Source organism: Chlorocebus sabaeus, chromosome 19 (genome assembly GCF_047675955.1).
Source record: "Chlorocebus sabaeus isolate Y175 chromosome 19, mChlSab1.0.hap1, whole genome shotgun sequence".
In the NCBI taxonomy this organism is placed as follows: domain Eukaryota; kingdom Metazoa; phylum Chordata; class Mammalia; order Primates; family Cercopithecidae; genus Chlorocebus; species Chlorocebus sabaeus.
The window spans coordinates 21721779-21747909 of NC_132922.1; the positions used below are offsets into that span (position 1 = coordinate 21721779).

At 43.3% G+C, this 26131-nt stretch overlaps 1 protein-coding gene across 3 annotated transcripts in view; it reads right to left on the reverse strand.

The window, feature by feature from the left end:
• Nucleotides 1–26131, reverse strand: part of KREMEN1 (kringle containing transmembrane protein 1) — an 85920-nt gene that overhangs the window by 21984 nt on the left and 37805 nt on the right. For all 3 annotated transcript variants that reach the window (XM_007975295.3, XM_038007650.2, XM_007975298.3), the window contains exons 4-5: nucleotides 11282–11406; nucleotides 6684–6837 (exon numbers count right to left, since the gene is read on the reverse strand). In XM_007975295.3, coding sequence (XP_007973486.3) covers nucleotides 6684–6837; nucleotides 11282–11406 — 279 coding nt within the window. The remainder of the gene's footprint in view (nucleotides 1–6683; nucleotides 6838–11281; nucleotides 11407–26131) is intronic.

Sequence of the window (26131 nt, forward strand, 5' to 3'; positions counted from 1 at the left end):
TCATAGTTAAATGTTGAAAACCAGTCTGAGTATGGCGGCTTATGCCTGTAATCCCAGCACTTTGGGAGGTCAAGGTAGGAGGATTGCTTGAGCCCAGGAGTTCAAGACCAGTCTGGGTAACAGTGAGACCCTGTCTCTACACAAAATTAAAAACTTAGCTGGGTGTGGTGGCACATGCCCATAGTCCCAGCTACTCAGGAGGCTAAGGCAGGATTGCTTAAGCCCAGGGGGTCGAGGCTACAGTGGGCCATGACTGCACTACTGCACTCTAGCCTGGGTGACACAGTAAGACCCTGTCTCAAAAAAAAAAAAAAAAAAAAAAGTTGAAAACCAAAAAGATAAAATCTTGAAGGCAGGCAAGGAAGAGGAAAAGATTACATACAGGGGAATAAAGATAGAGCATACACCTCTAGAAACCATACAAGTCACAAGAATATGGAGCAATATCTTTGAAGTACTGGAAGAAAAAAGCTGTCAGCACAGAAATCAATACCCAGCAAAAATTACTCTCAAAAATGAAGGTGAAATAAAGCTTTTTCAAACAAAAGGAGAAAGAAGCCATTGACAGTCAACCTGTACCAGAGAAAATGCTAAAGAAATTTCTTTAGGGGAAAGGAAAATACCAGATGGCAAATAAGAATATGAAAAGATGTTCAATATGATTGGTAATTAGAGAAATGCAAATTAAAACCACAATGAGATACTACTACATACCTACTAGAATGGATCACATTTAAAAATCAGATCATACAAAAGTATCTGTAGGTGGAGAGAATGTGGAGCAAATGAAAATCTTACATATTGTTGGTCAGAATGCAAAATGGCATATCCACTTTGGAAAATAGTTGGCAGTGACTCATAATGCTAAATATGCAATTAGCACATGACCCAGCAATCCCACTCCTAGGTAGGTACCCCAGAGAAATGGCAACGTATGTCCACATAAGCACCTGTACTTGGATGTTTACAACAGCTTTATCATAGACAGGCCAATGTTTGTCAATTGGTGAATGGATGAACAGACTGCAATACATCCGTACAAAGGAATGCTTCTTAGCAATAAAAAGGAAAAAATTACTGATACAGGCAACAACATAGGTGAATGATAAAGCATTATTCTAAGTGAAAGAAGCCAGACACAAATGGTTAAATACTGTGATTCCATTTATATAATATTCTGCAAAACACAAACTATATATATATATACATACTCTATATATATATAACTATATACTTGCCCAGGATAGACCCGGGCAAGCTCTCCATGGCAGGAGGCCAGTATCCTCCTGCCATCTGTGATTCTCTTCAACCTTCCTGCTCCTCCTCGATACTAGCTGAGTCCATTTCTTTGGGAAGAAGCCTCAGGCACTAGCTAGGACAGGCAGCTCCCTGAACCCCAGCTGAGTGCTCCACTTCTAGACAGGAATGATAATGGGTGTGTCTCAGGAAACAAACCTCAACCAAATGGGTCCCAGCCATGAATCAGATTCCACTCAGGATGGAAACATTCCACTCTTTCTTGGCACCTAAGAAAGAAGGCTGGTACCATATTTCATCAACTCTAAGGGAAACACTTTAATCTTTTAAACTGGGATGTATCTTTTAGTCAATGCATGTCACTGTTAAATTGGAAATTTTTTTTCCCTTAATGGTGTATAAAATAATACTGCACCTCAGAATTGAGGCATCTTAGACTCTATGAAATAAAATTGCTAACACAGTCCCGGGAACCAGATTATACCCATCCTTAGACCCTCAATCACTTTCACAATTAATCTCTTCCCTTCCCCCTAAAATAAAGGTTCCATGAAGGCAGGATCTTTATCTGTGGGACCTTGGGCAAATTACTGAACTTTTATGAGCCTCAGTTTTCTTATCTGTAAAATAAGCATAACAGTACCTGCTTCACAGTACTGTGAGAATTAAGGGAAGCAACGCATGTAAAGTGAATAGCACAGGGCCCTGTCAATGATAAGTGTTCAACTAATGCTACAAAATGAGGTCCAATCCAGATGACTGATCCCTCCCTTCAGGGCCTAGAAGCCAAGAGAGTCCCAAGAGGCTAGCCCGGGTCATTCCCGTAACCCTCTGTTGACTCTGGCCTACATGTTTTTCTATTTGGTTCTGTTAATTCAATAAATTATAATCCCAGGGGTGCAGAGGTTCTGAAGCCCCCATCAGTGTTGTGTTTACACACAGTACACAGCTCACCTCAGTGACCTCTCCAAGTCCATGAGAGCTTGCTGAAAAATCAGCCAGAGAGTCCGTGACAAATTACTTGATGTGGCAATGATGACTGAGCAGACAGCTTCTTCCAGCTGCCCCTCACCCTCCACCCCCACTAGCCCCGTCGTCTCTCTCCTGAAGAGCAAACACAGCCTGAGCGCTTCTACTGCAGAGGAGCCTGGGTGCTCCTCTAACCAGCAGAGGACAGGAAGACCTCGCCGACACTGACTGAGACCCACATGCGAGCCACGCTGGTAGCAGGGCCTCATGTTCTGGGAGACAGACTGTAATCTGGTCATTTCTCACCATCTAACTTCTCCAATATCTTTAGGAAGACATTTTCTCCCTCCCAAATCATGGGACAGTCTGTAGTCACCATTTCCAAAGTGCTCAGCCTTGTTCAATGAGTCATAAGGATTTCCATGAGGTGGTACTTGAGCTGTTTGAACTATTTTACTCTCTACTAGATGGACCTTTTTTTTTGAGATGGAGTGTCACTCTGTTGTCTAGGCTGGAGTACAGTGGTGTGATCTTGGCTCAGATCTCGGCTCACTGCAACCTCTGCCTCCCAGGCGATTCTCCTGCCTCAGCCTCCAGTGTAGCTGGAATTACAGGCGTGCGTCCCCGCACCAGCCTCTAGATGCACCTTTAGAGATTATTTATACAGTGCTGCATTTTGTACCTTTCTCAGCAGAGCAATGGGGTGTGAGTTATAGAACCGGCTGCTGTCAGGGGTCCTGTAGACCACACGCATCTGGGCCTCTGGAGGATGGCGTGAGCAGCCTCTCAGAATGCCAACTTTCTTAGTCCTTGAGCAAATGCAAGCCAGAAAGGGCAGTTTCTGGAGAGCTGCACAAGGGGCCAATGTGGTAATAATCAGAACTGGGTATACTTTGTTCAATAACTTTAAAGCATAAAACTGCATCCATTATTATGATCTGTTTTACTATTGTTAATAAAAGGGATTCTAGCTGCTGAAAATAAAAATATTTCAAATGTGGCAAACCAGGGTTTGAATCCTGGCTCTGGCACTTACTAGCATAGACAAATCACTTCATCTTTTGATCCACAGTTTTCTTATCAACAGGGTTGCTACAAGGATTAAATAACATAAAATACACAAAAGCACTTGGCATCAAGTCTAGCACACAACAAACACTTGATAAAGAGCAATAACTGTTGTTATAATTAATTCACTTCAGTGCACCTTTATGTGAGGGTCAGTACACTTTCCTAGTAGTACCAAGGATGCTACTAGGTGTGCACTTTAGAGACGATTTCCACAGTGCTGCATTTAACATTTAATCCAGATTATTTCTATTTGACACCTCCAGTAAAGCCTCTATACTAAAGAAAACATACTTTTATCTACCCCACAGCAGATGCCCAATAAAAATGTGCTAAATGAAAGACTGTCTTATAAAAACTATATTCTATTTTTTCTTGATCTAAAATCCACCATTTTAACCATTTTAAAGTACAGATGTTCCTTGACTTATAATGGGGCTATGTCCTGATAAATCCATTGTAATTGAAAATATCAAAGTCAAAAATGCATTTAACACTCTAATAAACCTACTGTAAAGTTGAAAAATCATAAGTTGACTCTCCTAAGTTGAGGACTATCTATATATGAATCAGTGGTATTTAGTATATCCATAATGTTATACAATCATCATCCCTATCTAATTCCAGAACATTTTATCACTCTAAAAAGAAAATCCGTACCTATTAAGCAGTCACTCCATATTCTTCCCTTTCCCCCAGGCCTTGGTAACCAGGAATCTGGCTTTTGTTTGTGTGGATTTGCCTATTCTGGACATTTCATGTAAATGAGATCATAAAATATATAGCCCTTTGCATCTGGTTCTTTCATTTAGGATAATGGTTTCAAGGTTCATCCATGTTGCAGGATGCCTCAGTACTTTATTTATTTTTATGGTTGAATAATATTCCATCATATGGATAACCACTTGGTTTATCCATTCATCAGCTGATGGACATTTGGTTTGCTGCCGCTTTTTGGCTATTATGAATAATGTTGCTAGGAACATTGGTATGTACGTTTTTTGTGGAAACGTGTTTTCAGTTCTCTCAGGTATATACCTAAGAGTGGAACTGCTGGGTCATACAGTTACTCTCTGTTTCATGTTTTGAGGAAATGCCAGACTGTTTACTTTTTCTTTTTCTTTTGAGATGGAGTCTCACTCTGTCGCCAGGCTGAAGTGCAGTGGCGTGATCTCAGCTCACTGCAACCTCCACCTCCTGGGTTCAAGCAATTCTCGTGCCTCAGCCTCCCATGTAGCTGGGATTACAGGCACGTGCCACCACAACCAGCTAATTTTTGTATTTTTAGTAGCGACGGGGTTTCACCATGTTGGCCAGGCTGGCCAGACTGTTTCCCAAAGCAGCTGCACCATTTTACATTCCCACCAGCAATGTATGAGGGTTCCAGTTTCTCCATATATCTGCAAATACTCATTTTCCATTTTTAAATTGACATTACATTCTATTTAAAGTAAAAAACCAGGTAGTAAACCCTCACACTACTCCTCTTTCCTCTCTAGCACCTCTCTAGTGGCTTCCTGGCAGTGTGGATCCCAGCAAGTTATTTATCCTGTCCATGTCATATGGCTCTCTTCTGTGAAATGAGAGTAATCACAATAACCCCTACTTCAGAAGGGTGCCAAGAGGACCTAATGTGATAATTTAGATAAAGCCTTCATGCATACTAGGTACTCAAGAAACATTTATTTCCTTTGTTTTTTCACTTAAGAGTATACCAGGCATTTTGCAAGTTCAGAAAACTTACTCTCCTGAGTTAAGAGTGTTAAGGCAGAGAATCTTATAATACTGAACTCTAGAATAAAAGGTTAAATAGATGTGTAGTGCATAGTTATTTGCCAACTAAGCATTAGCAAGATTCCTTAATCATTAGCCAAAGTTCAGTCTTTAGCCAAAACAAAGGTATCAAACTAAGCATTGGTCCGGACATAACAGGATGTATAGGAATCAACTGGCAGTCTCCAATGAGCACACTTAGCTAAAAAAACCAATTGACTGCAAGTTCTGTTCACTAATCCTGTCTTCCCACCCCAAATACAAACACAATTCAGACAGTGTCTAAGCTATAACATGAAAAGGCTCAGTTATAAACCTTGGCTGGGTTTTATAGTCACTATATATAGTGGCTGAATTGTGTGCCCTAGAAAGATATGCTCAAGTCCTAACACCTGGTACCTGTGAATGTTATGTAACTGAGTTAAGATGAGGCTATATTAGATTAAGGTGGGCCATAAATTCAATGATTGGTTCCTTTTAAGGAGACACACAGAGACATGGACACACAGACACACATAGAGGGAAGAAGGCTATGTGAAGGAGAAGGCAGAGACTGGAGTGGTGCAGCCAACAAATGCCAAGGATTGCCCACAACCACCAGAAGTGAGGAGGGCTTCCCTGGAGACTTTGGAGAGAGCACAGCCCTGCTGACACCTCGATTTTGGACTTCTAGCCTCTGGAACTGTCAGAGAATGAATTTTGTTTTGCTTTGTTTTAAGCCACCCACTTGATGATAATTTGTTATGGCAGTCCTAGGAAACTAATAAACCATATGTCATTTTTGCTCAAAACTAGCCATGCTGCCTGGTTGAGATGCCAGGAGTGCACTTCCTCTAGCCTAAAGGCCAAAGACACCACAGACACTGCAATATTTCTTAGTAATCTCGAGCCGTTTTTTTTTTTTTTTTTTTTTGGTCTGTCTCCATTATCTTGAAATCTGGTGCTGCACTGTTGCTGTAACTCTCATAAAGTCTCACTGCTACTGAGAGGATGCTGGTGGATTACGATGAGGAATCAGTTGGCTCAGTGGTTAGGACATGATGTTGGTGAGGTCAAGGCCTTGGATTCACTCCCATTCTGAACACACTCTGCTCCTGGCCAGCATCTCACAAATGCGGCAGTTTAGAGAGGAGGTGGGTCAGGGCAAACCCAATGCTAGGCCTGAAAAAACAACTTAGAACTACGCTCTCTTCTCAGGTGTATCACAATAATATATAAATCCCAAATGCAAAAAAAAAAAAAAAAGTCAAAAGGGTTTGGAAATTATATTAAAGCAAGAGGATAATAAAGCTGATACTGGATTGTTATATTAGTGTCTATGTAAAATTGGAAAGATTATCATTTCTAGGTTGTCTAAGCATCACACAATAGACCACGTTGCTTCAAACCATTTGGCATGACTGTAGCTAATCCCTTGTTAAGTGTCTGTTCTCCCTTCCAGAAGGCAGGGGCTGAGTCTTCATGCACTGTGCTGTATTCCCAGGGTCTAGTCACAAGTATTGCCTATTGCCAAGTGAATGAATGAATACATAGAAGGGAGGAAGGGTGGGCAGGCTTGTTGCTCTGGTCTAAGGGTTCCTGTGCCTTGGGCAGTGATGGACACAGGGCATACTCACTATCAAAGAGGATGATCCTGCCATCGCCACCACAGGGTTGGGTGTGATCCCCGAAGCAGACGCTGTTGCATTCGGTACTGGCTGCCTCCCCGTACTTCCAGTAATCAGGATTGTTTCCACAGAAGCAAGCATAGCCTGACTCCATCCCAGCAAACTGCCACAACAGAGAAGCAGCACACGGTAAGCATCATCAGGGATGTCAGATGGCCTGAAGGAGCCTGGTAGGGTGGGCTTCCAGCAAGCAATCAGGCTCATCTTCCCAGGGTCCCTTCCTCTGGGACCTCCCCCTTCTTCCACTCTCGAAACACTTAATTTCAAGCTGACCAATAGGTACGCAACCACCAATGTGTTTCCCTGTCGGTGAGCATCACTTTTTAATGTTTGTGTTTCTGCTGCACTTAAGTAAGTTTTAAGGGGGAGAAAATCTCATAAACTTCAAACATGAGTAACAGCTAAACACTTTATTGACTGTTTACTGTGTGCCAAGTAGTGAGTGCTTTATAGCTAACCCTCAAAGCAAACACATTATAGGCCCCATTTTACAACTTTGTTTTTACATTACTATATAGTATTTTGGCATATAGTTCTGTAAATTTTAACACTTGTATAGATTTGTGCAACCACAGCCGGGCACAGTGGCTCACTCCTGTAATCCCAACACTTTCGGAGACTGAGGCAGGTGGATCACTTGAGGTCAGGAGTTAGAGGCCAGTCTGGCCAACAAATGAAACCCCACCTCTACTAAAAACACAAAAATTAGCCAGGCGCGGTGGTGGGTGCCTATAATCCCAACTGCTTGGGAGGCTGAGGCAGGAGATTTGCTTGAACCCAGGAGGTGGATGTTGCAGTGAGCCGAGACTGCATCACTGCACTGCAGCCTGGGCAACGCAGTGAGACTGTCTTAAAGAAGAAAAAAGAAAAGATTTGTGCAACCACCAGTACAATCAGGATTCAGAACAGCTGCATTACCCCAGGAATTTTCTTCGCACTGTTGCTTTATAGGTGCCCTACCCCAGAATCCCTGGCAACCACTGACCCATTTTCCATTACTATAGTTTTGTCTTTTCAAAAATGTCACATAAATAGAATCATACAGTATGTAATCTTTTTGAGACTGGCTTCTTTCAGTCAGCATAATGGCTTTGAGATCCATCCAAATTGGTGTTTGTATCAATAGTTTGCTCCTTATTGCTGAGCAGAGTTCATTGTATGGATGTATCACAGCTTGTTTATCTGTTGGGCTGTTTCTAGTTATTCATAATTATGACTAGAACTGCTATAAGCATTTGTGTACTGGTTTTTATGTGAATATAAGTTTTCATTTCTCTAGGGTAGTAACTAGCAATGGAATTACTAGGTCATATGGTAGATGTATATTTAACTTTATTAAAAAGTGCCAAACTTTTCCAGAATGATTGTACCATTTTAGATCTGCACCAACAATATATGAAAGTCCTAGTTGCTCTGTATCCTTGTCAGCACTGTTATTTTCAGTATATTTTATTTTAGCCATTTTAATAGGTATGTAGTGGTATCTCATTATAGTTTTAATTGGCATTACCTTAATGGCTAATGATGTTGACTATATCATCTTCTTTATCTTTGTTTGTTTTCTATTGTTTTTGAGATGGAGTCTCACTCTGTCACCCAGGCTGGAGTACAGTGGTATGATGTTGGCTCACTGCAACCTCCGCATTCCAGGTGCAAGCAATTGTCCTGTCTCAGCTTCCCAAGTAGCTGGAACTACAGGTGTGCTACCACGCCCAGCTAATTTTTGTACTTTTAGTAGAGACAGGGTTTTGCCATGTTGGCCAGGCTGGTCTCAAACTCCTGACCTCAAGTGATACTCCTGCCTTGGCCTCCCGAAGTGTTGGGATTACAGGCTTGAGTCACCATGCCCAGATGACTATCTTTTCAGGTGCTTATTTGTCATCTGTATATCTTCTTTGGCTTCTTTTCATGTGCTTATTTGCCATCTGTATATCTTCTGTTCAGGTCTTTTGCCCATTTTTAAATTGCTTTGTTTGTTTTTTTTTAACTGTTGAGTTGTTTGGCTTTTTTTTTTTTTTTTAATTTTACACATTATGGATACAAGTCCTTTGTCACTTATGTGATTTGCAAATATTTTCTCCCAGGATATAGCTTGTCTTTTCATCCTCCTAAAAATATCTTTCACAGAGCAAGATCTTTAAATTGTTATGAAGTCCAAATTAAAATGTACCGATTTCTTCTCATCACGGGTCATGCTTTTGGTGTCTCATGTAAGAACTTTTTGCCTAAACTCAAGTCATGAAGATTTTCTCTTATATCTTCTTCTAGAAGTTTTATAGTTTTACATTTTACAGTTAGATTTGGGATCCATTTTGAGTTCAGTATGTAGTCTTGTGTTTAAGTTCTTTCAACTAGCCTACTGTTTAGGAAATTCATCCATGTTGTGTATAACAGTATGTCTTTTATTTATTTATTTATTTATTTATTTATTTATTTATTTATTTATTTTTTTGAGACAGAGTCTGACTTTGTTGCCCAGGCTGGAGTGCAGTGGCGTGATCTCGGCTCACTACAGCAACCTCCGCCTTCTGTGTTCAAGTGATTCTCCTGCCTCAGCCTCCTGAGTAGCTGGAATTATAGGCATGCACCACCATGCCCGGCTAATTTTTGTATTTTTAGTAGAGACAGGGTTTCACCATGTTGGTCAGGTTGGTCTCGAACTCCTGACCTCGTGATCCACCCACCTCGGCTTCCCAAAGTGCTGAGATTACAGCCATGAGCCCCTGTACCTGGCCAGTATGTCTTAATATGTCTCTTCTTTTTATTGCTGAGTGGTATTCCACAGTATGTATGGATATACTGTGCTTTGTTTCTCCATTCATCAGTTAATGGACATTTAGACTATTTACAGTTTGGAGCTATTATGAATAGTGCTGCTATAAACATTCATGTATAAGTCTTTGTGTGAACACAGGTTTTCATTTATCTTGGGTAACTATCCAGGTGTGATATTGCTGAGTTTTAAGGTGTGTATATTTAACTTTGAAATAAAATTTAAGATCTTTCTTCAAAGAAGCTGTAGCATTTTACATTCTTGCTAGCAGTCTATGAGAGTTTCAGTTGCTCCACATCCTTATCAATTCTTAGTGTTTTCAGTATTAACTTCAGACATCCTGAAGTTGTGTGCAGTGGTATCTCACTGTGGTTTTAATTTGTATTTCCCTGACAACTGGTGATGCTGAGCATCTTTTCATATGTTTATTGGTCATTTATGTATTTTGGGGGGATAAAATGTCTCTTCAAATTTTTTGCTAATTTTCAAAATCAAGTTGTCATATTATTGAGCTGTAAGAGTTCTTTATATATTCTGTATACAAGTCCTTTATCAGAAATATATTTAACAACTACTTTCTCCTAGTCTGTGGTCTGCCTTTCATATTCTTAACTCTATTTTTTGAAGATAATATTTTAATACTGATAACTTCAATTTACCATACTTTTTTAAATGATTAGTTTTTGTGTCCAATTTAGAAATCCTTGTCTAAGGCCGGGCACGGTGGCTCAAGCCTGTAATCCCAGCACTTTGGAAGGCCGAGATGGGGGGATCACGAGGTCAGGAGATCGAGACCATCCTGGCAAACACGGTGAAACCCCGTCTCTACTAAAAAATACAAAAAACTAGCCGGGCAAGGTGGCGGGCGCCTGTAGTCCCAGCTACTCGGGAGGCTAAGGCAGGAGAATGGCGTGAACCCGGGAGGCAGAGCTTGCAGTGAGCTGAGATCCGGCCACTGCACTCCAGCCTGGGCGACAGAGTGAGATTCCGTCTCAAAAAAAAAAAAAAGGCCGGGCGCGGTGGCTCAAGCCTGTAATCCCAGCACTTTGGGAGGCCGAGAGGGGCGAATCACGAGGTCAGGCGATTGAGACCATCCTGGCTAACACAGTGAAACCCCGTCTCTACTAAAAAATACAAAAAACTAGCTGGGCGAGGTGGTGGGCGCCTGTAGTCCCAGCTACTCGGGAGGCTGAGGCAGGAGAATGGCGTAAACCCGGGAGGCGGAGCTTGCAGTGAGCTGAGATCTGGCCACTGCACTCCAGCCTGGACGACAGAGCCAGACTCCGTCTCAAAAAAAAAAAAAAAGAAAAAGAAAAAAAAGAAAAAAAAGAAATCCTTGTCTAACCCAATATTTTAGGATTTTCTGTTTATTTTTCTAGAAGTTTAGTTATTTTAGGTTTTTTAAAAACTGAAATGTAATTCATATAACATAGCATTCACTGTTTCAGTGTATGTTTCAGTGGTGATTGATATAGTCACTGTGTTGTGCAGTCACCGCCATCTAATTCCAGAACATTCATAACCCAGAAAACAAACTCTGTGTTGATTAGCAGTTGGTACCAATTCCTCCCGCCTCCCACCCTCTGGCAACCACTAACCTACTTTCTATCTCTATGGATTTGCCTATTCTAGATGATTCATATAAGTGGAATCATATAATAGGTGGCCTTTTGTGTCTGGCTTATTTTACTTAGCACTTATTTTTAAGTTATCCGAGCAAAATGCATTTACATCTTTACATTTTTCTATAGTTACATAGCCACAGAGTCATCACCTTGAACCTCTGACTCCGACAAAAACTGATGCAAGTTTGTATGGTGAGTTTGTTGGACGTTTTACTGGTGCCAGTTAGAGGAGGTGGGTTTCCATGATCCTTGTAGCAGCCAAGGTTTCCAGGCACTAGAGAAAAAAGAAAAACAAAAGAATTTCACAACATCTGGCTGTGAAACACCAAGGAGGAAAAGTGATTTGTGCCAGGTACTTTCATCTCAGCCAGTATTTCCACTCCTGAGGTACAAATAAACAAGCAACCAGCTTTGAAAATGGAAGCTTTAGTGTCATCTGCTAAATATCATGTTTTTGTTTTATTTTGAAGAGTATGTGAGACCTAGGTCTACCTTTAACTAACCAAATATGTTTTTTTAAAAAACTGTTTAATATTGATAGGATTTAGTATTGAAGAAAACTAGGAACAATTTCCTAAAAACAGAAAGACTCCAATAATGTAAATTATGTTTCAGAGTTACCAGAGGGCAGGAAAAGCCCTCAGAAGCCCACTATCCTATACCTTCTATGTAAGCTCCTAATTCCTTCAAAAATTCTACAAGTGGGATTCCTCAAGGACTTTTGGTGAATATATTAGTTTCTTTTTTTTTTTTTTTTTGAGACGGAGTCTCACTCTGTCACCCAGGCTGGAGTGCAGTGGCGTGATCTCGGCTCACTGCAAGCTCCGCCTCCTGGGTTCAAGCCATTCTTCTGTCTCAGCCTCCTGAGTAGCTGGGACTACAGGTGCCTGCCACCTCACCCGGCTAATTTTTTGTATTTTTTAGTAGAGACGGGGTTTCACCGTGTTAGCCAGGGTGGTCTCGATCTCCTGACCTCGTGATCCACCCACCTTGGCCTCCCAAAGTACCGGGATTACAGGCGTGAGCCACCGCACCCGGCTATATTAGTTTCTTATTGCTGCTAGGACAAATTACCACAAACCTAGTGGCTTAAAATAACATAAATTTATTATCTTTTAGTTCTGGAGGTCAGGAGTACTAAGTGGGGCTTATGGATCTAAACTCAAGGTGTTATCGGAGCCAAGTTCCTCCTAGAGGCTCAAGGGGAGAATCCATTCCTTGCCTTTTCAACCTCCTAGCAGCTGCCCATATGCCCTGGTTTGCAGCCACACCATTCCATCCTCTGTTTCTGTCAGTACCTCTCCCTCCTCCCTCTGTTTCTGTTAGCACCTCCCCTTCCTCCGTTTCCGTCAGCACCTCTCCTTCTTCCCTCTGTTCCCATCATCACCTCTCCCTCCTCCCTCTGTGTTCTTCATCTCCTCTCCTTCCTCGTTTCCATCACCTCTTCCTCCTCCGTTTCCATCATCACCTCTCCCTCCTCCCTCTGTTTCCATCATCACCTGTCCCTCCCTGTTTCCTTCATCACCTCTCCCTCCTCCCTCTGTTTCCACCATCACCTCTCCCTCTTCCCTGTTTCCATCAGCACCTGTCCCTTCTCCCTGTTTCCATCATCACCTCTCCCTCCTCCCTCTGTTTCTGTCAGCACCTATCCTTCCTCCCTCTTGTTTCCTTCATCCCCCTTCATCACCTCTCCTTCCTCCCTGTTTCCATCATCACCTGTCCCTCCTCCCTGTTTCCTTCATTACCTCTCCTTCCTCCCTCTGTTTCCATCATCACCTCTCCTTCCTCCCTGTTTCCATCAGCACCTCCCCTTCCTCTGTTTCCATCATCACCTCTCCTTCTTTCCTCTGTTTCCATCATCACCTCTCCCTCCTCCCTCTGTTTCCTTCATCACCTCTCCTTCTTTCCTCTGTTTCCATCATCACCTCTCCTTCCTCCCTCTGTTTCCTTCATCACCTCTCCTTCCTCCCTGTTTCCATCAGCACCTCTCCTTCCTCCGTTTCCATCATCACCGCTCCTTCCTCCGTTTCCTTCATCACCTCTCCTTCCTCCCTCTGTTTCCTTCATCACCTCTCCTTCCTCCCTCTGTTTCCTTCATCACCTCTCCTTCCTCCTTCTGTTTCCATCATCACCTCTCCCTCCTCCCTGTTTCCTTCATCACCTCTCCTTCCTCCATTTCCTTTATCACCTCTCCCTCCTCCCTCTATTTCCTCCATCACCTCTCCTTCCTCCCTCTGTTTCCTTCATCACCTCTCCTTCCATCATCACCTCTCCTTCCTCCTTCTGTTTCCTTCTTCACCTCTCCCTCCTCAGTTTCCATCATCACCTCTCCCTCCTCCCTCTGTTTCCATCACCTCTCCTTCCTCCCTGTTTCCATCAGCACTTCTCCTTCCTCCATTTCCATCATCACCTCTCCTTCTTTCCTCTGTTTCCATCATCACCTCTCCTTCCTTCCTGTTTCCTTCATCACCTCTCCTTTCTCCATTTCCTTCATCACCTCTCCCTCCTCCATTTCCTTCACACCTCTCCTTCCTCCCTGTTTCCTTCATCACCTCTCCTTCCATCATCACCTCTCCTTCCTCCTTCTGTTTCCTTCTTCACCTCTCCCTCCTCAGTTTCCATCATCACCTCTCCCTCCTCCCTCTGTTTCCATCACCTCTCCTTCCTCCCTGTTTCCATCAGCACTTCTCCTTCCTCCATTTCCATCATCACCTCTCCTTCTTTCCTCTGTTTCCATCATCACCTCTCCTTCTTTCCTCTGTTTCCATCATCACCTCTCCTTCTTTCCTCTGTTTCCATCATCACCTCTCCTTCCTCCCTGTTTCCTTCATCACCTCTCCTTCCTCCCTATTTCCTTCATCACCTCTCCTTCCTTCCTCTGTTTCCATCATCACCTCTCCCTCCTCCCTCTGTTTCCTTCATTACCTCTTCTTCCTTCCTCCCCTATTTCCTTCATCACCTCTCCCTCTTCCCTCTGGTTCCTTCATCACTTCTCCTTTCTCCCTGCTTCCATCATCACCTCTCCTTCCTCCCTCTGTTTACATTGTCACATCGTCTTTTCTGACTCAGATCCTCCTGCCTAAGGACCCTGTGATTACATTGGTCCCACCTGGATAATCTATTACAAAATCTTTCATCATATCTGCAAAATTTCCTATGCCATCTAAGGTAACGTACTGACAGATTCTAGGGATTATATCATGAATATCTTTGGAGGGCCATTCTTCAGCCCACCACACTGAGCATATTAGTGTTTCATAGCCACACATCGATGGTTTGGTCTAGTAGAAAAAGCTGTAGCTGAGAACAAGAAAGCTAGATATATGTACCAACTCTTGTAGACAGCTTACAAAGATGGACCTCAATGATTCTGCTATGCACTCAATGTCTGCATACCCCTGTGACACTTGGTCTCTGCCCCGGCACAGAGCAACTCTCTGGGAATTTTCTGGGTGACCAGAGCATCTTTTGTTCTAATGAGACAACTCTTGGTAGGTTCCTGGATAGCTTCAGGATGGGGGTTGGTCACAAGAACGACCAAGCCATGATTAGAAGCTTGGAACTTTCAGTCCCACACCCCCACATCCGGAGGAGAGAGAGCCTAGACATTGAGTTAATGATCAATCATGCCTATGTAATGAAGCCATCATTAAAATTCCTAAAAGATGCCATTTGGAGAGCTTCTGGGTTGGTGAATACATATCTGTGCCAGGTATGGCAAACTCCACAAGAACAGAAGCTCCTGTGTACAGGATCCTTCCTGACCTCACCCTATGTATCTCTTCATCTGCAGTTCACCTATAGCCTTTTAGTTTTATTTTTTTAATTATTGAATTGAGACAGGGTCTCACTATGTTGCTCAGGCTGGTCTTGAACTCCTAGGCTCAAGCGATCCTCCTGCCTCAGCCTCCCAAAGTGCTGGGATTACAGGTGTAAGCCACCATGCTTAGCCACGCCTATGTCCTTTATAATAAACTGGTAAGTGTTAGTGTTTCCCTGAGTTCTGGGAGCTGTTACAGCAAATTATCAAACCAAAGGAGAGGGTTGTGGGAACCCCCAATTTGTAGCCAAGTTGGGACCCACTCCTTGCAATTGGCATCTGAAGTGGGGGGCAGTCTTGTGGGACTGAGTTAGGTAGTGCCATAACTTAATTGTAGGACCCCCAGGTGGTGTCTGGAAACTTGGAGAATTGGCTGGTTTGAGTCAAATCCATACATCTAGTGTCAGAAAAGAAGTGTATGAATGTATGGGAAAAGGTTTTCTCCCCCTATTACTCCCTAAAATTAATATATTGAAGCCTGAGTTCCCAATATGAAGGTATTTGGAGGTGAAGCCTTTGGGAGGTAATTAGGTTTAGATGAGGTTATGACGGCTGAGTCCCCATGATGGAATCACTGCCCTTATATGAGGAAGAGACCAGAGCCCCCTCAGCAAACTAGGAAGGGAGGCCTCACCAGGCACTGAGTCGCCAGCACTTTGGCCTTGGACTTCCTAGCCCCTTGAACTGTGAGAAATCAGTGTCTGTAGTTGAAGCCACCCACTCTATGGTATTTTGTTACAGCAGCCCAAACTGCCTAAGACAGATCCCCACTTCCTGGTATTCATGTCCTTGTATAATCTCCTCCCGCTGAGTGTGAGCTGGACTGCTGACATGCTTTTGACAAGTAGAATGTGGCAAAGTTGATGGGGATGACACTTCTGGGATTAGGTTACAAAAGCTTATGACTTCATCTTGCTTGCAGACTCTCTATTGTTTTCTCGCTTTGTATATTTCTATGAAGCAATATGCCATGTCAGAGGCTGTGTGGTAAGGAACTGAGGGTGGACTTCAGCCAACATCCAGCAAGAAAAAGAGTTTCACCCAATGGTCTGCAAATAACTAAATCCTACCAACAACTGTGTGAGGTTGAAAGTGGATCTTTCCTCAGTTGAGCCTTCAGATGAGACTCCAGCTCTGGTAGACACCTGGATTGCAGCTTTGTGAGAGACCTTGAAGCAGGATCTTGCTAAGTCATACCCTGGATTTCCTGACCCACAGAATACATGATATAATGAATGTGTGTTGTTTAAGCCACCAAGTTTTAAGGTAATTTGTTATGCAGTAATAGATAATTAATATACCTTATAATACTATAATACTTACAATACCAAATATAGCTTTATTGAATAAAGAAATTAATTCATCATGGGTCATGGACAATGAATCTCTGTGGACCTTAGTTTTCCATCTATGAGACTGATTTATGAATCACTCTGCTATCAGCTGAAGTCCTTTCCCTTTCTCCATTTGTTCCCCATGGTTTATATAACTGAAGATACAACAAATGAGGCCTGGTCTCAGAAGCACTTCTAGGTCAGCTGAGAGTTATGTATTATACAATTCCAAAGTGACAGCCATATAGACACTTAGATAGCATTTTTTTCCTTTATGTTTCAGACTGGAAAACAGTATGGTCCAGTTTAATAAGCTTTATATCCACATTAGTCTGTTGGGCATATAAAAATATATTCATGCATATGTGTACATGTACACACAGACACACATATATTTTAATGTATTTCACCATCTAACCAGCTCATTTTAAGTTGGCAGGAAGTACCTCTCTTAACCCAAAGACTCACCCTTCCCCCTCTAAGCCAAGTGGTTACCTTTCTCCCTTGCGTCACACATGGTTCAAATACAACAAATGTGGCTCACCACACAAAAGTTAAAATGCATCCTTCGGAAACAAACTAAATCTCTATAGTAGCAAATGTAAACAGAAAAGCTCTATGCAGTAGGAGTCCAGTGGTGGGGGCGGGGGGCCCTGGCTTGGAAATGTCTGGGTTTTAGGGTTTAAACAACTGCAGTGAGTCAAGCTTCTCTAGTCAAGAGCATATGATATAAACCGAGTTTGTTAAAGGGACCTTGCGCGTGGAAACCTGAGCCAGGCATTTAATGGTTCTTAATAAGAGCTACTTGATGATGATCATCTTGGTCATTTACTCTGATTTTTGTCTCATTTATTCCGTTATGCTTACAAGTAAGCATGTTATTATGTATTAGTTTACAGAGAGCCTAAGGCATATCATCATAAATGTTAAGGTTAGACATAAACAAGGTCATGGCTTGCATTAACGCAGCTGGAACCTCTAAGCTTTATTAATTTGTTGAACAAATCCAGGTGGTTCGTGTTTCAATAGGACAGTGAGGTCTTGAAACACACCATGAGGTAGATCACTGGGAATCAGACCACAGCCTGCTGCCCTTCTAACCCATTTGAACATCATTGGCCTAAGGTATCAAACTTGCCCCCAAAGGCAATCACTTGCCAATTGTGACACTGTCAGTTCTACCTCCTACAATATCACATACATCTGCCCTTGCCTCTCTGCTCATGCTGCCACTTCCCCAGTTTGGATCACCATCTCCTTCCACTTAGACCACTGCATCAGACTCTTATTCTATCTCCATTTCTAGGCTTACCCTACTCTAATCTAGTTAGCAAACTGCAACAGAATAATCTTTGTAGTACATTCCAGACAGAAGTGCAAAGGCCTGAAGCAAGAAAGATTGTGGCCTTGGCAGGAACTACAAGAAGTGAGCGTGACTGGTGGCAGAGAAAGGGAAAAGCAGCAGCAGCTGGTGAGGTAAGTGGAGCCCTTCCCCAAACCCTCAAAGCTCTCTGGTTGCCCCCCAGGATAAAGTCCAAACTTTCTCACATGGTACACTGCTGCAGCTCCTGTGCTGCTCCCCCTTCCCCTCTGTGCTGCTCCACATTCCCCTCTCCCACCACCATGACCTCTCTACCCTTCAGCTCACATTCTATACAGAGGCCAAATTGTAGTGTATTTGCAAGTTTCCCAACTAGACTTTGCTCTCTGGCCTCTGGGTTTTTGCCATGCTATTCCCTGTGCTTAGAATATTCTTCCCTTCTTAAGATTTCAGCCTGAGCATCATTTCCCCTGGGAAGCCCCATGGCCCTCCCATCCTCCCCACCCTATCCCCAACAAGAAAGAGGGTTACGTGTCCCTGCTGTGTAGTTCTACACCAGTCTATGCTGAGTTTCATTCTGAACATCTGTTTTCTTGTCTCTCTACCTGATTAACTATGAACAACTTAAGGGCAGGACTGTATCTTCCACACACCCCAGTATTCCCAGGGCCTGGAGTGGTCCCAGTCACAAAGCAGGTGATCTAGGACTATATGCTGAATGAACAAGCACTTCCTGTGTCACCCACTGAAATCATGGAATGAGTGGATAACAGTACTTCTTTTTTTTTTTTTTTCCATAAGTTATTGAGGAACAGGTGGTGTTTGGTTACATGAGTAAGTTCTTCAGTGGTGATTTGTGAGATTTTGGTGCACCCATCACTTGAGCAGTATACATTGCACCCAATTTGTAGTCTTTTTTCCTCACCCCATTCCCATCTTTTCCCCCAAGTCCGCAAAGTCCATTGTGTCATTCTTACACCTTTGCATTCTCCATAGCTTAGCTCACACTTATGAGTGAGAACATACAGTGTTTGGTTTTCTATTTCTGAGTTACTTTGCACTTGCAATAATAGTCTCCAATCCCATCCAGGTTGCTGCGAATGTCATCAGAGTGGATAAAGGGCAGAGTGAATGAACAAGGTACAGTGAAAGTGGAAAGCAGACTCAACCTGCGTAACATCATCCACTTAAAGCTGAGAACAGTTGGTTTTGACTCCTTTCTCCTCACTGTCTTCTTTGGCTGTGCAGGAACATCATTCTGGATAACTGAGTTTTCCAGAAAGCTTAACTTTAAAACTTAACATTTTTATCTTAATCATCTTGGATGAAATCTTTCTAACATGTACTAGATCTTTCTTAAACAAATTTAACAAGTTTAGCCTACTTTACATTTTTCTTGGTAACTTGAGGTCATCAAATATACTTCAAAGTGGCCCTAGACTGGTGTGCTTTTTTATGTTCTAGTGTCTGACTTTAATAGTTAATTTATCTCTTGGTTGCTGTCTCAGTCAACGCAGGCTGCTAAACAAAATGCCATAGGCTGGTGGCTTAAACAACGGACATGGTTCTGGAGGCTGAGAAGTCTAAGGTCAAGGTATTGGCGGTTTCAGTTCCTGATGAGGGCCCTCTTCCTGGCTTTCAGACCAAAGCCTTCTTGCCGTCTCCTCACATGGCAGAGGGAGATGGAGCTCTGGTTTCTCTTCCTTTCCTTTTTTTTTTTTTTTTTTTTTTGACATGGAGTTTTGCTCTTGTTGCCCAGGCTGGAGTGCAATGGTGCAATCTTGGCTCACTGCAACCTCTGCTCCCTGGGTTCAAGTGATTCTCTGGCCTCAGTCTCCCAAGTAGCTGGGATTACAGGTACTCGCCACCATGCCCAGCTAATTTTTTGTATTTTTAGTAGAGATGGGGTACACCATGTTGGCCAGGCTGGTCTTGAACTCCTTACCTCAGGTGATCCACCTGACTTGGCCTCCCAAAGTACTGGGATTACAGGCGTGAGCCACTGCACCCAGCCCTCTTCCTCTCCTTATAAGGACAATAATCCCATCATGGGAGTCCCACTCTCATGACCTCATCTAAACCTAATTACCTCCCCAAGGGCCTCATCTCCAAATATCATCACATTGCAGGGTTAGGGCTTCAATATAAGAATGGTGGGGGTGGGGAGGGGGGACAAACATTCAGTCTAAAACAGTTGCTGCAAGGCTGCTGCAACCTCAGAACATTAGAATTGAAAGGGGTCTTTGAGGGCATCTACTTCTTATTCCTGTCAATGCCTGCAGTCTTTGCTTAACCTCTTCTTAATTTGCAGCTTCTTAGGCTTAGAACAAAACTGTGGAGCTTATAAGAACTGTATGAAAAATAGAACATGCAGCGTTTAAAAGAGGGAGGGCCATTATGCCCCTCACTTCCTGCCATCCACATTGTGGCTCAGGAGTGGGTTTTGCTTGCTCCCTTCCTAGGACTTGGCAATGTCCTGAAGGGCACTGGTGCCACCACCATGTGTCCAGGAGCAGGTGGCCTTTTACAGTGAGACAAACCCTAGGGTAAATTCTGGCCTCTCCATCACAGCCTTTCTCAGCTCAGTTCATCAACAGCGGAATGAGAATCAATACGGACCTCAAAGGGTTCTTGTGAGAAATAAAATGAGATAATGTAAATAAAGTAAATACCACAAGGCCTAGCAGAATAGAATGTGCTGAATAAATAGTGTTTATTATCATTATATACAATAAGACTTTCATCATTCACCACACAAACAAGAACAACTTGCTGAGTCATAGAAAAATAAAATAGGCTGATTTAAAAGACAAAAATCAAAGGCAGCCACCTCAGAAAACGGTTTGATTCCGGATATTAAAATATTAATCTCTTACATCTGTATAGCATACAGTGCATTTTCACATAAGTCAGCTCACAGGAAGCTCTAGCCCTTTCATCAGGGAGGCAGGACAGATGATATTATTCCTATAGCACAAAGAAGAAAACCAGTCTAGCAAGGTTTAAGGACTTGTATGGGGACACACAAGGCAGAACTGGAGAGTCAGGGTAAGCTCCAGGGTTGCAGACTCCCATTCCATGGGTTTTTTTTTTTTTGTCCATGTCTCTGACCCCTTTTCTTATAGGACCAGTCTGGGTAAGTAAGTGAAAATGACTCCCTGAGATTCAAGACTGAATTCTCAAACACATTAGTCCCTCAACACTCTGTGCCCCATGAGGGAAGCCTCTGCGGTCCCAGTCAGCCTCTGAGGGGGCCACTGCCCTCTGACTTGTCCTGGAAAGTGTGGCTCCAAGTCTAGTCAGAGAAGACACGTCATGTTGCTTCAAAAGCATTACTACTCAACTGAGTGGATTTCTAGATCGTGTTCCACCCTTAGTGCTTCCCAGAAGCAGGGAGGAAAAGCCAATTTGAAAAAGGATATTTGTCTTCAAATTCCTTTTTCATTTCAAGCTTACTTTGAAGTCCTTGTGGCTTGGTCATGCATTTTTTCCTCTTACCAAAGAGGCTTCATCACTTTCAATGTTAAAAAAATTATCTTCACATACAAATGGACCCCTTGTTTATCATAGCTGAGGTTTCAAAACTCGTGAAAATTAATTACAAACATTCAGATGTTGAAGATAAAAAATTTAGAGGAGTTAAAGAGAGATGGTCCTCCATTCGCATTAACTCAGGAACTATAGTTCTTTTACTATCATAAGAAACAACTGGGAAGCAATCAGACAGGCCCACTAAACATTGTTACATTTGAATATAACTGTGGCTTCATTGTGAAGGTGCTACATACCCCTCCATGGGGGCCTCCATGGCTGACAGCCGTTCTTTGAGAACCACCTATTACCCACAGCCCCTTCTCAGAGTCTCTGCTCCCATAACTGCTGCTGGTTGGGGACAAGACAAAGGGCTCCATCCTCTGGCCACAGCTGCCTCACTCTGGGGCCACCAGATTCTCTTTCTTAGGAAGCTGGAATTAGGATCCGCTCAGTGAATGCAGGCACTGAAATTGTAGGGATCTGTCAAGTAGGAGTTGAGGCAACCAAACTCAAGTTTGGGCCATGTAAGTGGATGAGTGAGCCAATTCTGCTGGTCCACGAAGAGGAAAAAGGATGGATAACAAGCTGAGAGGCAGACATGGGAGATGAAGTGGCCACAGAGAGAGACAGTGAAAGTGCCTGCTTTCTTTATAATTTCTTGGGACACAGGGGTTGGGTTCTGTGATATATCCCAATGGTCTTCGAATAGATTTCTTTTGCTCAAGTTAGCTTGAGTGAGCTCTAGTCCTGGTAACCAAATCATTCCTATCGAAGACAGAAGGCATACCCATCACAGCAAAGGTTCAGTTTGAATCCAAATCTTCAGCTGGTAATTCACCAAGAAGCAGCCCTGACTATTATTATGTTTTCTATTCCACTGCTCTGACCAGATCTGGGATATTTGCTTTAAGAAACCAGACGCTGAGTTCTTGTCCTATGTCTTAAAAAAAACTCTTTCCAAGGCCGGGCACGGTGGCTCACGCCTGTAATCCTAGCACTTTGGGAGGCTGGGGCAGGTGGATCACAAGAGGTCAGGAGATCGAGACCACCCTAGCTAACACGGTGAAACCCTATCTCTACTAAAAATACAAAAAAATAGCTGGGCGAGATTGCGGGCGCCTGTAGTCCCAGCTACTCAGGCGGCTGAGGCAGGAGAATGGCGTGAACCTGGGAGGCGGAGCTTGCAGTGAGCCAAGATCATGCCACTGCACTCTAGCCTGGGCGACAGAGTGAGACTCCGTCTCAAAAAAAAAAAAAAAAAAAAAAAAAAAAACTCTTTCCAAGGCTCTGCAGAACTCCTTTTTTTTTTCCTAAGTAAAATCTGCTTTTTCAGAAATGATGTAATTCCTCTGCTGATTTTTTTTTTTTTTTTAATAGAGACAGGGTCTCATTCTGTTGCCCAGGCGGGAGCACAGTGATGCATTCATACTCACTGCAGCCTTGAACTCCTGAGCTCAAGTGATCTTCCCATCTCAGCCTCCTGAGTAGCTGGGACTACCAGTGTGTACTACCATGGCTGGATAATTATTTGTGTATCTTGTAGAGATGGGGTCTCACTATGTTGCCCAGACTGGTCTCAAACTTGTGGCCTCAAGTGATCCTCCTGCCTCAGCCTCCCAAAGTGCTTCTCTGCTGATTTTAAATGTCATTTAACCCTGTGTCAATACCATCTTCTGCCTCAAGGACCCCACACTGGTGCCTCAGTAGCTGATTTCTCCCCTCTGTGGAAAGAAAAACTATGTACATCTGAGGCTGCAGCTGGTATGAGCATCAACAGGTTAAGTGTGGATTCATCCACACCCTCAGACCCATGACCATAAGCTCATTGTACCCCACGCTGTTCATCTGCAACTCCGTTCGAAATCTGACAGCTGCCATCTTGGTCCAACTCCTCACAATATGGCCCCACCCTACCTCTATAATTTTATTTCTAAACATAAACTTCCTTTTCAGTCACTCTGATTCTTCAAACAATCTTACTTGTGCCCCTGAGTCTTACAGCAACATCCCCAAATAAATAAATAAGCACAGCTTTTTCTTCCTCTGTGAAATTCTGTCCTTGGGGGAGGTAGTAAGAGTTCCTAAAGATCCTGATCCCGTAAGGCCAGGATCTATCACAGCAGTAGTTCCCTCCCGGTGGGAGTTCCTTCTCTGAAACTTAGTTTCTGGTGAGTTAATGTGATAAAGAGTCAAAAGAGGCTCTAGTAATTTCTCCCCTCCCTGTACATGTGTGTTGCTCCCACTTTAATAGATTTCCCCACTTCTTAAATTGGGTCTTGCAACTTGCTTTGATCCATAGAATGTGGTAGACTTCTGAGTTCATGCCTTAAGAGGAATGGCAGCTTCTGCTGCTTCTGTCTTGGAAGCCAGCCACCGTATAAGAAGTCTGAATACCCTGCTGTTGAGAGAAGTCACTGGATAGAGGTCTGAAGCCACCTTGAATGCCAGCAGAGCTCCCAGTTGCATGCAGGCACCTCACTGAGTCCAGGTGACAGTAGCAGAAGAACCACTCAGCTGAAACTCAAGTCGACCCAGAGAACTGGGAGAAATGATAAACTGTTGGTGCTTAAGTCACTAGGGCTGGGGATGGCTCATTACACAGCAGTAAACAACTAGTACACATTACTTGGTAAAAGGTCAGTCCAAGTTCAAGAGGAATGATAACTGCTGTGTCCCTGGGAAGAAAAGCACGTTTGTTGACTTGGACTTTTTTTTTCAGGGACACCACAAATATCCCAGGCAAGGAACCTCTTCATGCTCTTTTATCCCTTGCATATTCCACTTGTCAACAAGCTCTGTCTTCTTCCTAAGTGCCTCTAGGACTTAATCCTTCCGTCTTGTCTCACTGCCGCCATCATAGCCCAGGCCCTTATCCCCTGAGTTTAGAAATCTACATCCATCCTCTCTTCCCCAAACTTTTTTCCTTTGATCCATCCTGTAAATGACATTGGGCTTGCTTTTCTTCCTAAACTAGGGCTTTCAGCATATCAGTCCCATCTAATCAACTCTTGCTTTCCAGGTCTGACCTGGTTCCTTTTTGTCCACTCCTCTACTCAGGAAGCCTGGATCCCAACCCACACACACATCAATTCTGTGCTTCCTCCAAGCTTCTGTCCTGCTGTTCCCTGACCCATTCAGCCACCAGTCACCTTTCTTCCAATTTCTGCTATCTTTACTGAGTCCTCTTGTCTTCAAAAACTCACAACACTCTACCTCATAATTCAACACTTATTTATATAATTGATGTGCTGGTCTGCAATTTTCTCTTAGGTTTATAACTCAGATTCCCAATTACATCATAAGACTGAGGGGCAATTTCTTCTTTATAGGCAAGTGCTGGTATAAAGATTTTCAGTAAAGTCATTCCTATCAATTTGAATAAGTTTTCTTTTTTTTTTTTTTGAGATGGAGTCTGGCTCTGTCGCCCAGGCTGGAGTGCAGTGGCTGGATCTGAGCTCACTGCAAGCTCCGCCTCCCGGGTTTACGCCATTCTCCTGCCTCAGCCTCCCGAGTAGCTGGGACTACAGGCGCCCGCCACCTCGCCCGGCTAGTTTTTTTGTATTTTTTAGTAGAGACGGGGTTTCACCGTGTTCGCCAGGATGGTCTCGATCTCCTGACCTCGTGATCCGCCCGTCTCGGCCTCCCAAAGTGCTGGGATTACAGGCTTGAGCCACTGCGCCCGGCCAAGTTTTCATTTTTAAGTCCCTAGTGTGCTTTACACAACTGTGCTTTAGAACATTTGTATCTGTCACTGTACCAATATCCATTTGGTTCAGAAAGTCTGTATTTTTTTAATGGAAAATTAAATAATACCCACTGGCAAAACCCAAAAAATAACTGATTACATGCCAGATCTGAAACCATAAAACTGCATTGCAGGAACAAACGTGACAGCCAGGCAGAGTGGCTCACACCTGTAATCCTAGTATTCTGGGAGGCCAAGGTGGGAGGATTGCTAGACCCCAGGAGTTTGAGATCAGCCTGGGCAGCATAGCAAGGCTCCATCTCTAAAAAAGTAAAAATATTTGCTGGGCATAGTAGTGTGTGCCTGTTGTCCCAGCTACTTGGGACACTGAGGTGGTAGAATCGCTTGAGTCTGGGAGGTCAAGTCTGCAGTGATCCATGATCATGCCACTGCACTCCAGCCTAGGCAACAGAGCAAGACCCTGTCACAAACAAACAACAAACAAACAAACAAACGTGGGGTCTCTTGTGTTCGCTGAGTTCAGTGCTGCAGCAGGCCACAGGAAACAGTCACTGCAGCAGCTGATGCCTGGTACTAAGACCTATGGTCAGTTAGATAAAAAAGGGATGGGCAGAAATAAAATGCAAGTTATGAATAAAATATTCTAGGAATCAGATGACAGAAACATACTAACAGCAGTCCATTCCTTGGGGAAAGCATACCATCACAATACCTGCTGGTACTTTCATGTCTACCTGATATGTGCTAGGACTTAGGGTAGCATGCATTTTATTCATTTAATCTTCAAAAAAAACCCTGGAAGGCACCGATGAGGAAACCCAGGCACAACTGAGAGTCATTGTGCCTAAAGCTATTAAGCAGATAATGATTCAAACCTAACTGGGTGTGACTCAGATGTCCACATTCTTTCCATCTTTCCACCAGCTTGTGTTGTCTCTTATGGGAAGAGAGGAAGAGATAAGACTTCATGGCATCAAGAAAGAATTTTGTCTTTTGAGACAGGGTTTCACTCTCATCGCCCAGACTAAAGTGCAATGGCACAATCTAGGCTTACCACAACCTCTGCCTCCTGGGCTCAAGCGATTCTTCTGCCTTAGCCTCCTGAGTAGCTGGACTACAGGCACGTGCCCACTATACCTGGCTAATTTGTGTATTTTTGGTAGAGACAGGGTTTCACCACATTGCCCAGGCTGGTCTCAAACTCGTGGGCTCAAGCAATCTGCCCATCTTAGCCTCCCAAAGTGTTGGGATTACAGGCATGAGCCACCATACCCAGCCAAGAAA